Source organism: Bos taurus, chromosome 2 (genome assembly GCF_002263795.3).
Source record: "Bos taurus isolate L1 Dominette 01449 registration number 42190680 breed Hereford chromosome 2, ARS-UCD2.0, whole genome shotgun sequence".
Lineage (NCBI taxonomy): Eukaryota > Metazoa > Chordata > Mammalia > Artiodactyla > Bovidae > Bos > Bos taurus.
Genome location: NC_037329.1, coordinates 13811241 through 13824718, shown reverse-complemented (window position 1 = coordinate 13824718; position 13478 = coordinate 13811241). Strand labels below are relative to the sequence as shown.

At 36.4% G+C, this 13478-nt stretch overlaps 1 protein-coding gene across 1 annotated transcript in view; it reads left to right on the top strand.

Moving 5' to 3' along the window:
• DNAJC10 (DnaJ heat shock protein family (Hsp40) member C10) overlaps positions 1-13478 on the top strand; it is a 47929-nt gene that overhangs the window by 17346 nt on the left and 17105 nt on the right. Inside the window, 5 exon segments of the mRNA NM_001099121.2 lie at positions 1352-1395; positions 2049-2186; positions 6347-6436; positions 7123-7236; positions 8672-8786. Of these exon segments, the coding sequence (NP_001092591.1) occupies positions 1352-1395; positions 2049-2186; positions 6347-6436; positions 7123-7236; positions 8672-8786 (501 nt within the window).

Sequence of the window (13478 nt, the reverse complement as noted above, 5' to 3'; positions counted from 1 at the left end):
AATATCACATTGATTGCTTTGCATATGTGAAAACATTCTTGTGACTCCGAAATGAATCCAACTTGATCATGGTATATGATGCTTTTTCAGTGTTGTTGGATTCAGTTTGCTAATCTTTTGTTGAGGATTTTTGCGCCTATATTCAGCAAAGATTAGTTCAGTTTAGTTCAGTTACTCAGTCGTGTCCAACTCTTTGCAACCCCATGAACCACAGCACGCCAGGCCTCCCTGTCCATCACCAGTTCCCGGAGTTTACCCAGACTCATGTCCATTGAGTCGGTGATGCCATCCAACCATCTCATCTTCTGTCATCCCCTTCTCCTCCTGCCCTCAATCTTTCCCAGCATCAGGGTCTTTTCAAAGGAGTCAGCTCTTCGCATCAGGTAGCCAAAGTGTTGGAGTTTCAGCTTCAACATCAGTCCTTCCAAAGAAAACCCAGGACTGATCTCCTTTGGGATGGATTCGTTGGATCTTCTTGCAGTCCAAGGGACTCTCCAACACCACAGTTCAGAAGCATCAATTCTTTGGCGCTCAGCTTTCTTTATAGCCCAACTCTCACATCCATTAATGACTACTGGAAAAACCACAGCTTTGACTAGACAGACCTTTGTTGGCAAAGTAATGTCTCTGGTTTTTAATATACTATCTAGGTTGGTCATAGCTTTTCTTCCAAGGAGCAAGCATCTTTTTTTGTGGCTTCAGTCACCATCTGCAGTGATTTTGGAGCACTGTTGCAGTTGTTTCCCCATCTGTTTGCCATGAAGTGATGGGGCTGGATGCCATGATCTTAGTTTTCTCAATGTTGAGTTTTAAGCCAGCTTTTTCACTCTCCTCTTTCACTTTTATCAAGAAGGCTCTTCAGTTCCTCTTTGCTTTCTGCCATAAGGGTGAAGAGAGAGTGAAGAAGCTATTTAAGATTGTACTGTATTTTAAGAATTTGCCATATGTGTTAATCAGATAGGTCCATTACATTTTATTATCCCAAATTATGAGATTCCTTGGTTCAAAGGGGCTGTTTGTTGATAGGAGGAGCTATTTTAGAATAAGATCTTAAAGAGGTGCTTGAGAAGGAATGCCTTCTTTTTTCCTTGCCTAGAAATCCTGAGACACTAAGGGGAGAGAAGAGTAGAGGGAGGAAAGGGAGGGGAAGGGAAGGGAGGGAGAAGAGGTCAGGAGGAGGGAGAAGAATGAGACCTTGACCTCTGTGTCTACCTAGTGATAAAAGTCTCAGTATTTACCAGCACAGCCCAGTTATTGCCTTAGAATCAACATCATGGTTTGCAGCAAATGAAAGTATAGATTTAATACTTAATAGCTGAAATTTCCTCATAAGTTTCTTTTCCCTCCCCAGATTGTTTGACCTCACAGACACGTCTCAGGTTAAGTGGTATGTTGGTAAGCATCAATTATTTTGCAAAACTGTATCACCATGTTAAGAAACACATTTAAAAACTGATTCCAGGTATTTTCTTTGCTGGTTTCTTGAACATTTAGCTCCCTTGTTTGTAATCTTCCTTGTTTTCTGATCAATATATTCATAGTTATAAGTAGTTATAAGCATCTTTCTGATTGGCTGTGTTCAGTATATTTTAACATGTAGTGCTTTCATTCACTCCTAAATATTCCATAATTATGAGTTCCTCTTTAACCAGAGAGTTAGTGTTTTTGTCATTTCCAAACCTTAATTTTTTGTTGTTTTGTTATTTTACTTACTTAGCTCTCCTCATTATGGTCAGGGAGTACAGTCTTGTGTGTTGATACTTTAACACTATTAAAACTGTCCTTGTGTGTTGGGAGTTTGCCAAGATTTTGTTTGTTTTGCAAAGATTGTTAGTGTTCTATGTATGCTTTAAAATGTTTCATATGTGAGGTGTAATTTTTATATCTATTTGATCAAATTTATTAATCATATTATTCAGATCTGCATCATTTTTTGTGTTCTTTTTAAAAGTTTAATTTTTATGGTAGTGCAGTTGTATTTTTGCGAACTATAAATCCTTTTTAACTTTTTTTTCAACTTACAATATTATTTTTTCTTTTCATTTTAGGATGGTCTTGTTAATGTGGGATGGGTGGACTGTGCCACCCAGGACAACCTTTGTAAAAGTTTGGATATTACAACAAGTACCACTGCCTATTTTCCTCCTGGAGCCACTTTAAATAACAAAGAGAAAAGCGGTATTTTGGTATGAATCCCTTTAATTTCTTTACATATAAATACATAACACATGTATTCAAATATATCATTTTGTAAACAATGAGCAAAAAAAAAAAAATGAACCAGTTTATATCATCCAATTATGGAACGCTTAATTTATTTAGAACAAATACTTAATATTTGGGATTCTGTTTAATACTTCAGTTTAAAAAGTTAAACTGTAAGGATTATTTTTAAACTGCACTTTTAACAATCCCAAAGGTAAGGAATACATTCTTGGGTTAAATGAATATTTATTGGTTTCCATTTATTTCTATATTTTCTAATGTTAAAATATAGATTATTGGTAGGTTTAGCTGGAATCTGGTATCTGGTTTTTTTAAAGCCTCCTGTTTGACTCTGATATAAACTTAGTTTGATGATCTACTGGTCTGGTTCACCTTCCTAATTTTATAAATGAAGAAGCTGAGGTTCAAGTAGCTGTCAAGGAGCTGAAACAAATACTGGGATATCAGACAGGTCTCTAGAGAACCCACCCACAAAAAAAGATTCTAATATAAGACAAACTACCTGTAGTTTTCTGTTTTTCTTTTTCTTTTTTTGATATTGACATAGATGACATGTATTCATTATAGAAATTCATATTTGATATATAAATGTGTAAAGAAAGATTTGAAATTCATTAAAACTAAATCACCCATAGGCAAGCACCATCAAGTCTTGGTACATGCCCTTCCAGCTCTCTGCCTATATGTGTGTGAAATTACGACTTCATGCAGGCAACTCACCAGTTTTGCCTTTGGCCCAGGCCTCTGCTCTCCATTATAGACGTGGTTATTCTCCAGCCTGTTCAGTGTCTCCCCTGGGATATTAATTAATTTTTCAAATTTAGATGTCTGTAACTATATTCCTGATATTTCCCCATACATCTGTTCTCCCTAGTTTTTTCCCCATCTCAGTTAATGAAAGCTTCATCTTTTATGATTAAGGCCAAATACCCTAGAGTCATTCTTGATCCCTCTTTTTCTCATACCTTATAACCTATACCCTATTCATCAGGAAAATAGTTGGATCTCTTTAAAATCTTTCATAATCCACCTCATTGTACTTCTCACCTTATATATTTATTCTTTCCTTATTTTTCTCTTGCAGTAAATTTTAAGTTTGAATTTTTCACTGACATATCCTAAGGGCCTAGAAGAGTACCTGGCACATAAGTACTACATATAGTGCCAGAATCCTGGAGTGGGTAGCCTTTCCATTCTCCCGGGGATCTCCCCAATCCAGGGATCGAACCCAGGTCTCCCACATTGCAGGCGGACTCTTTACCAGCTGAGCTACAAGGGAAGCCCATTCAGTGCCTGCTTAAGTGCTTTATACTGTGTGTGTATGTGTGTGTGTCCCTGAATAGTAGTATATACAATAATTCCTGTGAATGTGTGCATCAACAATCCTAGAAACTAATTCATTGACTAAATGTAACAATGAGTTTAACCAGTCCTCTCTGGATAGATACTGAAATTTCTACTTTTTCATGATTACAAGCAGTGTTATAATGTACTGTCTTGCTCACCTTTGTGCAATTCTTCCATTATCTATTTAGAATGAGATGGCTGTAGCAATTGCAAAGTCAATTCATGTTGCCAGATTTCCCAGAAAACCTGGGTTTATTTTACACTGCCATTAGCTCATGAGGATTACCTGTACTCTGGTTAACACTAAACATAGGCTCTTGCCTTCAGTACAACAATCTCATTTTTCAGTGAGATCTTGGGACTTTTTGGTTAAAACAGCAAGCTCAGAAATGATCTCAGGAAACATAAGTAAGTGATATTAGAAGTGTGATAACACAGGGTGATGAATTAAAGTCCTTGTCCCTCCTGAAAGCATTCAAGTTTTTAAAAAATGTAAAACACTATGCTAGCTAAATACGTTTGGCAGGTGAAATTTAGAGGCTGCACAATACCCTTGTAAATAAAACTACCAAATTTTACTCTAAAACAGGTTTGTAATGAAGTTCTAGTGAATTTATAAATTACATAAAATTTTTGATGAATGTGAGTAAAGTGAATGAGCTTTATAGTACTGAAACATGAAAAGTTTTCTGTTTTGACCTTTTAAGCCCTTTGGTAACAAATTATTTCATATATTTTTGAGAGTATGCTACAGATTTTTTTTTAAGCAGAAAAACTGAGTTTTCTATTCTTACAGACACTGTTTGTATCCATTTGATTGTGTTCTCATGTTGAACATAATTAAACTGAATACAGTAATAGTTTCTACAGGTTTTTAATAGAGTTTTATCTTTGAGGTAATATTTGAATTGTCAAGAAAATAGTTTAAAGATAGACAGTAAACTGATCAACCCCTGTATACATTTTCTTGGTGTAACTTTTGCTACACTTATGGTAATAGCAGCTGCTTCCATGAGAATTAGACTGGCAAAGAGAGTTCCATGAAAAAAATATGCTGAGGATAAAATATGGACAGAAATAGACAGCTGTTAGAATTGAGATGTGTCTATTTCGGTTGTTTGTGTTTTAAATAAGAGACCTAGATCTAAAGTGTATTTAATTTTAAAATACATATTTTACATACATACATTTTACCCTGCAAAACTCCTCAGTGGTTTGGTTCAGGGACTTTATTTCTAAAAACCTCTATAATAAACAAGGTCCATTCCAGTTTTCCTGTAAGTTTTTCTTAATTCCTTCCATTCAGTTCAGTTCAGTTGTTGCCAGTCATGTCTGAATCTTTGCGACCCCATGAACCGCAGCACACCAGGCCTCCCTGTCCATCACCAGCTCCTGGAGTCCACCCAAACTCCTGTCCATTGAGTTGATGATGCCATCCAGCCATCTCGTCCTCTGTTGTCCCCTTCTCCTCCTGCCCTCAATCTTTTCCAACATAAGGGTCTTTTCTAATGAGTCAGCTCTTCGTATCAGGTGGCCAAGTATTAGAGTTTCAGCTTCAACATCAGTCCTTCCAAACACCCAGGACTGATCTCCTTTGGGATGGATTGGTTGGATCTCCTTGCAGTCCAAGGAACTCTCTAGTCTTCTCCAGTACCACAGTTCAAAAGCCTCAATTCTTCTGTGCTCAGCTTTCTTTATAGTCCAACTCTCACATCCATACATGACTACTGGAAAAACCATAGCTTTGACTAGACGGATCTTTGTTGGCAAAGTAATGTCTCTGCTTTTTAATATGCTGTCTAGGTTGGTCATAACTTTTCTTCCAAGGAGTAAGTGTCTTTTAATTTCATGGCTACAGTCACCATCTGCAGTGATTTCAGAGCCCCCCCAAAAAAGTGAGCCACTGTTTCCCCATCTATTTGCCATGAAGTGATGGGACTGGATGCCATGATGGTAGTTTTCTGAATGTTGAGCTTTAAGCCAACTTTTTCACTCTCCTCTTTCACTTTTAGTTCTTCTGCACTTTCTGCCATTATTAATTGGGATATGAAGCATCTTGCTGCTACTGCTGCTACTTACTTGCTTCAGTCATGTCCAACTCTGTGCAACCTTATAGACTGTAGCCTGCCAGGCTCCTCTGTCCATGGAATTCTCCAGGCAAGAGTACTGGAGTGGGTTGCTTTGCCCTCCTCCAGGGGATCTTCCCAACCCAGGGATCGAACCCTGGTCTTCTGCATTGCAGGCAGATTCTTTAACACTCAGCCACCAGGGAAGCCCATAAAGCATCTTATTAGATCGTCAAATATTCTATTGTTTTAACAATTTTTAAAAAATTGTTAAATTTCTAACAATGTTTAGAAAATTGTAAAGCACTGGCATTCTGTAAAACATGGTTAGCATTAAAATTAGATTGAATATGATACAGCTTTTCCCGCCAGTGAGCCAGAGGTCACTCAAGGTTATTTTGAGGACCATCATAGAATACCCAGCACAGTTAACAGAAAATTCCAGGTAAGAAAACACCTAATAATGACATTTATTTTGCATCACTATTTTTAAAGAACAACCCAGTTATATAACTCTTTAATAATTGCCAAAATATGATACACTGTCTTTTTTTGAAAAGGAAAACATTTAGGATAAATAGCTTGAAAACTGTATTACTTCTTTGGTTTTTTTCTTAAAAAGTTCTTTCTCTGAAAACTGAAAAACTAAGACACTGAAATACTCAAATGTTGATTTAAAAAATAACAATATGATTCTCTTATTTTAGTTTCTTAGTTCATTGGATGCTAAAGAAATTTATTTGGAAATAATGCATAATCTTCCAGATTTTGAACTCCTTTCAGCAAATTCACTACAGGTAATTTTTTTTTTAATAATAAATAGTAACAAATATTGATAAATTTTATCAGTTGATTCCAGGTTAAACTCTAATGCCAGATTTGCTGGGATTGCAACTTGAGAGTGGATCTATAGCTTTGTGTAACTAGTCCTGAAGGCAAGTTCAGGAGGAGCACCAGAAAAGACAAGATACTGATCACAAAGCAGCTTTGAATCTGTGCGGGGGCTCTGTGTTCCTCCCTACAGAACAGTTTGTGTTGTTCACTGAGAATTACAGAGCAGCTTCAGAAGCATTCAGTTTGTAGTAGAATCAATTAGTTTCTTCTACTTATTGATCCCAGAGTTTTATAAGTCTATATCCCTTTGAAACTTTATGTTAAATCTGAAAGCAATCTGGCTTCCCCACCTTTCATCTTTTTAGCTCTGTGTCATTAAAACTGTTTTTCTTAACACAGTCATCTACCTTAAGATTTTATGATTCAGTGGCTCTTTTCTTTCTGTAATACTGTATAATTGGTTTATATAGCATTATTCCAAATAAACTACAAAATAAGAATATGACTGGGTCTGAATTTTAGACAGTATTTTGAAGTAATGGGTAGGATAGTTAAAATTAAGTCAAAGAAAGAAAGACTGGCACTCTTAGGATTTTGCATCTCTGATGTTTCTTTCCCTTTATCATTTTCTTTTTTAATCACTTTTAAGGATCGTTTAGCTCATCATCGGTGGCTCTTATTTTTTCAATTTGGACAAAATGAAAATTCAAATGATCCTGAGTTGAAGAAACTAAAAACTCTACTTAAAAATGAACATATTCAAGTAAGAAAAATTTATTCTGCCTACCCTTCTGCTTTTGTGCTGTCTTAATTTAGTACATAAAGTTATGTTTTAAATAACATTAAAGATGTTTAGTTGAATTCTAAATTTAGAAACCCCTAAATGCTTTTGTTCTTCTATTTTGTTTTTTTCTACTGAAAATTAAAATGATATCTGAAAAAGTTAAACCTTCATTACTCTTGAGCAGTTGGTATGTGATAAATCTATATGATACAGTTTTTCTGGAATGCAGAAAACTATAGCTTTTTTTAAGTACTTGTTTCTTTATATTAGTAATTCATGTTCATTATTTTTAATTATGATATTATAAATAAGTACAAAAATGAGTTAGAGATTTCTAAAAATTATATATATTTTCACCACTGTTAAGAATTTACTGTTAAAACTGTTGAGGCTTTGTAAATGTGGGTATGTGTTGGCACATATGTATACATGCGCACCTCTGTGCATATTGTACACATGTAAATTTATGTGTATGCTTTTATTCTCTTCTGTAAAATTTTCCATTTAGTGATTAAAACTTTTCTGCATACCAGTGTAGTATATATTGATACGTATATTTTTGTGTATGTATATGTATCAGCATCCAAAGACTAAGCAGCCTCTCCCTGTATGGCTACACTATGGTTGTTTAACCTATTCTCTCTTACTGGTAACTTTAAGTTGTTTCCATTTTTATATCAAAAAAGATACACTGGAAAAATGCACTATGAGGAATTTTTTGAACCAAGGTTATATTTTCTTAAAAGTTTTTTATCCTCATTATCAGAGCCTTCCTTCTTACTGACAGCTTGGGAGTGAGTCATTTCCTCTCTACACCAGAGCCAGCCCTGGTATTACCATTCTTTATAATCAGCACTGTTTGGATAGGCCAAAATTGATATGTTAATACTACTAATTTTTATTTATTTGCTTTCTACTTTATTTTCTATGTATGTCTCTGCCCCATTTTCTTTCTCCTGATGGGATGTTTATCTTTTATTTCTTAATAGGAATCCTCTATCTTAAATGCTGCAAATATTTTTTCTTGGTTTATCATCTGCCTGCTGGGTTTGTTCCCACACTGTATGAAATCTCTCTGCTTCTGCGGTCTTAAAACGTTCTTTCTCTCCCCCTTGTCAAGATAATATAAATATCCTCTAAGTTTTTAGAAGGTTGGGCTTCATAAACAACTTAATATTTTCTTGGTAATTTCCACTCAGGTTTTTGAGATCTCCAAGAGACATTATTTATACTAAATGTAGTTTCAGTGTTAAATGTAAATTAATGATTCCTGTTTCTTATTTTCGTGGTCCATTAACTTGTTTAGAAGCTGTGTTGTTTTTATAGAAATGTCATTTTTGGATTATCCTTATGAATATTTAATTGAATGGATAAGATTCTATTTTCAACATATTGAACTTTCTCTTTCCTTTAGATTGGCAAGTTTGACTGTTCCTCTGCACCAGACGTCTGTAGTAACTTCTATGTTTTTCAGCCATGTCTAGCAGTATTTAAAGGACAGGGAACCAAAGAATTTGAAATTCATCATGGTAAGAAGGGGAAAAAATGGTTTAAAAAATTTCTTCATTTTTTAATTTTACTTTTTACCTTGTTTTATATGGACATGATTATTATAAAATAACTTTGCTTTCATTTATTAGTAAACGTTTCTTAAAGGGAAAGATATTTTGAATTATATATAGTTATTTTATCTTCTTTATTCTTTTTAAAATAAATCCCTTTCTTCTACCTAATATTTTGATCAGTGTTTCAGTACGAACTCTAGTGACTTGTCAGGCTAGTAAAGAATTTAAGGGTCTTGCTGGTTGACAAAAATAAGCAACACCTATTGTTTCCATTTCAGTGTACCTAATGTAGCATCTCAACCATTATGGGCAATTTCTAGATAGTCTATTAGATGTTTTTCCAACACTTGATAACCAAACATCTCCGTTAACTGCTTTGTTAGTTTTCTTGAATTTAGAATTTGTATTTCTGCATTTCAGCTTGTTCAGGACGGTAGCCCTGCATCATGTAGGTACAGTTCCAGTTCCTGAAGTTTGGTATACATCATTGTCTCTGTCCTGAAAAAGGTCAAGTGTAGCAAAAGATAGACACAAACTACCAACATTAACAGTTAGTAAATAACAGATATTGATACTGTGCCTGTAGGGTGACAAGCATTCTTATAGGTGTTAGGAATGCAAAATTGTAAGATATGAACTCTGCTCTCAGGAAGTTTAAAATATCATCTAGTGTGGGGGCTGCTGAGAAAAGGGAGATTTTTAGGAAAATATGAAGGACATTGTAATAGTCATTATAAATTAAGAGATCAAATAAAGAGACTTTGCATCAGGAGGTGATATTTGAATTAAGGTGACATTTGAACACTCAGTTTCCCCAGGCAAATACAAGAAAACAAGTGAAGTCCCCTAGACTGAAGGAACTATGTGAGCAAAGACGACAAGATAAATTTAACAGTAACTACTGTTTATTCAGTGTTTTTTATAAATGAGATGTTTTCCTAAAGGTATTTGCATATTGTGCATATCCATTTATATCTTCACAGCAAGGCAGAAAACAGGCTCAGAAAGATAAAATAACTGGTGCAGGTAGATGTTGTATCCAAATATGTCTGACTCCGAAGCCTAGATGTATAGCTGCACTAAACTATGCAAACCATATCATCTAGTGCAGGGGGTGGTGAGAAAAGGGAGATTTTTAGGAAAATATGAAGGACATTGTAATAGTCATTATAAATTATGAGATCAAATAAAGAGACTTTGCATCAGGAGGTGATATTTGAATTAAGGTGACATTTGAACACTCAGTTTCCCCAGGCAGTAGATGATACAGTTTTTCCAGCACTTTTATCCTCGTAAAAGTGCTGGCAATGACCTAAGGTTTCATAGTGTTCTGTTCTTTTCCGCCTGTGAAATATTTCTCAGATTCCTTCTCTAGTCTATGCTTGCTGCCTTATTTCAGGTCCATCATCTCCATCTTGTCCAATATCCTCCAGTATAATTATCTGCCTCATAGCATTTTTTGTTTACAATTGTTTGTTTTCTTGGGAGATTTATTACCATAGAATACCTGGAATTACCATAGAATACCTTCATATGTCACTTTTCTGCCTTGAGTCTTCTGATCTCGTTAGGAATAAACTTCAGATTCCCTAGCATAGGAGCAATGACTTTGTCTCAGTCACCACTGTGTTTCCAGCACCCAGAATGGCGGTGCATAACAGGAATTCAGTAAACAGTTGTTAAAAGTTAACCTGCCTCTGCCTGGTTTTCCAACCTCATCTCCCACCTCTGCCGCTGCAAATAATTCTAGCTCCAGCTACTTGTGAATCATTGAAAATACCATGTTCTTTCACTCCCGTGCCTGACATAGATTTTTTCTTCCTCCTGCAATGTAATCATTACCTCTTGGCCCTCAAAATATTTAGCAAACTCCAAGTCACCCTTCAAAACTTTACTTAAAGCATTTTCTCCCTTGCTGCTGCTGCTAAGTCGCTTCAGTCGTGTCAGACTCTGTGCGACCCCATAGACTGCAGCCCACCAGGCTCCCCCGTCCCTGGGATTCTCCAGGCAAGAACACTGGAGTGGGTTGCCATTTCCTTCTCCAATGCATGAAAGTGAAAAGTGAAAATGAAGTCGCTCAGTCGTGTCCGACTCTTCGTGACCCCATGGACTGCAGCCTACCAGGCTCCGCCATCCATGGGATTTGCCGGGCAAGAGTACTGGAGTGGGGTGCCATTGCCTTTCTCCCTTGGAATATACCATAAATACCCAAGTACTTCCTTTTGTGTGTTATCACTAACTTTACAGCATAACTTGAATTATTTCTTTGGATTTAAATAGATTATTTATGTGCCAGGTGCAATATTAGAGAGTAGGCAAAGAATAGGTACTATCCTTATCTGTATCTTAAAGAACATTATGAAGTAGAGAAAACAGACAAGTAGATGGGCAACTTTTTGAATGTCTGACGTGAGGAGTATTAATCTATTTTCGAGGAGTAAATTGCCCCCAAAACTTAGCAGTTGATTTATTTTTTTGTTCATACTAGAACATGCAAAACGTTTTTTCTTTTTTTTTAATTTATTAATTTTAATTGGAGGCTAAATTACTTTACAGTATCGTAGTGGTTTTGCCATACATCAACATGAATCAGCCACAGGCTCACATGTGTTCCCATCCAGAACCCACCTCCCACCTCCTTCCCCATCCCATCCCCCAGGGTCATCCCTGTACACCAGCCCTGAGCACCTTGTCTCGTGCCTCGAACCTGGACCAGCAATCCACTTCATGTATGATAATATACACATTTCAGCGCTACCCTCTCAAATCATCCCACCCTCGCCTTCTCCCACAGAGTCCAAAAGACTGTTCTTTACATCTGTGTCTCTTTTTCTGTCTCACATATAGGGTCATTGTTAACCATCTTTCTAAATTCCATATATATGTGTTAGTATACTGTATTGATGTTTTTCTTTCTGGCTTACTTCACTCTGTATAATAGGCTCCAGTTTCATCCACCTCATGAGAACTGATTCAAATGCATTCTTTTTAATGGCTGAGTAATACTCCATTGTGTATATGTACCACAGCTTTCTTATCCATTCGTCTGCTGATGGACATCTAGGTTGCTTCCATGTCTTGGCTATTATACACAGTGCTGCGATGAACATTGGGGTACACGTGTCTCTTTCCCTTCTGGTTTCCTCAGTGTGTATGCCCAGCAGTGGGATTGCTGGGTCGTATGGCAGTTCTATTTCCAGTTTTTTAAGGAATCTCCACACTGTTCTCCATAGTGGCTGTACTAGTTTGCATTCCCACCAACAGTGTAAGAGGGTTCTCTTTTCTCCACACCCTCTCCAGCATTTATTGCTTATAGACTTTTGGATCGCAGCCATTCTTACTGGCGTGAGATGGTACCTCATTGTGGTTTTGATTTGCATTTCTCTGATAATGAGTGATGTTGAGCATCTTTTCATGTGTTTGTTAGCCATCTGTATGTCTTCTTTGGAGAAATGTCTGTTTAGTTCTTTGGCCCATTTTTTGATTGGGTCATTTATTTTTCTGGAATTGAGCTGCAGGAGCTGCTTGTATATTTTTGAGATGAATTCTTTGTCAGTTGCTTCATTTGCTATTATTTTCTCCCATTCTGAAGGCTGTCTTTTCACCTTGCTTATAATTTCCTTTGTTGTGCAAAAGCTTTTAAGTTTAATTAGGTCCCATTTATTTATTTTTGCTTTTATTTCCATTACTGTGGGAGGTGGGCCATAGAGGATCCTGCTGTGATTTATGTCAGAAAGTGTTTTGCCTATGTTTTCCTCTAGGAGTTTTATAGTTTCTGGTCTTAGGTTTAGATCTTTAATCCATTTTGAGTTTATTTTTCTGTATGGTGTTAGAAAATGTTCTAGTTTCATTCTTTTACAAGTGAAAAGTTTTCCCAACACAACTTGTTAAAGAGATTGTCTTTTCTCCATTGTATAAACTAAGCAGTTTAAAACAATGAACACTTATTAACTCAACACAGTTTCTAGTGTTCAGGAAGCTGAAAACAGCTTAGCTGAGTGGGTCTGGCTTGGGTTTTTTCATGAGGTTGCAATCCCAGTGAGTAAGGACTATAGTCATCTGAAGATTGGACTGTGGCTGGCAGATTTGGCTCCAGACTGACTCATGGCATAGCCAGGAGGCTTCGGTTCCTCACCAGGTGACCTTTCTGTGGGGCTGCTTACTTATCCCAGAATGAATGATCAGAGAGACACACATACACAGAAGCAATGATATCTTTTATAATCTGTTCTCAGACAGTATAAACCAGCACACTCAGCATATTCTATTGATTATATACACCAGCCCTGGTACAACAGTTGTATGGGTCATTGAAGGCGATCTTGGAGATACCTACCCTGATATGAGCATGGGTTACACTTAGGAAGAATACATGGAGTAATTTTCTGAGGTTAGAGAAAGCAGTCTCTTCATTGAGATCTAAGTAAAAATAATGGTTATACAAATAAAGAGGTGTTAAATACGTTCCAAGCACAGGAACCGTTAAGTGTATTCTGGGACTCTGAAATAAGAGAGAGCCTTATTCATTTTTAGAAGGCAAGAATTTTAGGATAATTGGAATGTGGAGTGTGGAAAGGAATGAGACTTAAGGCTGGAAATGGCACTGGGGTCCCAATAGTGTGTTTCATCTGTCAGGTAATAAAGTAGTTTGGACTC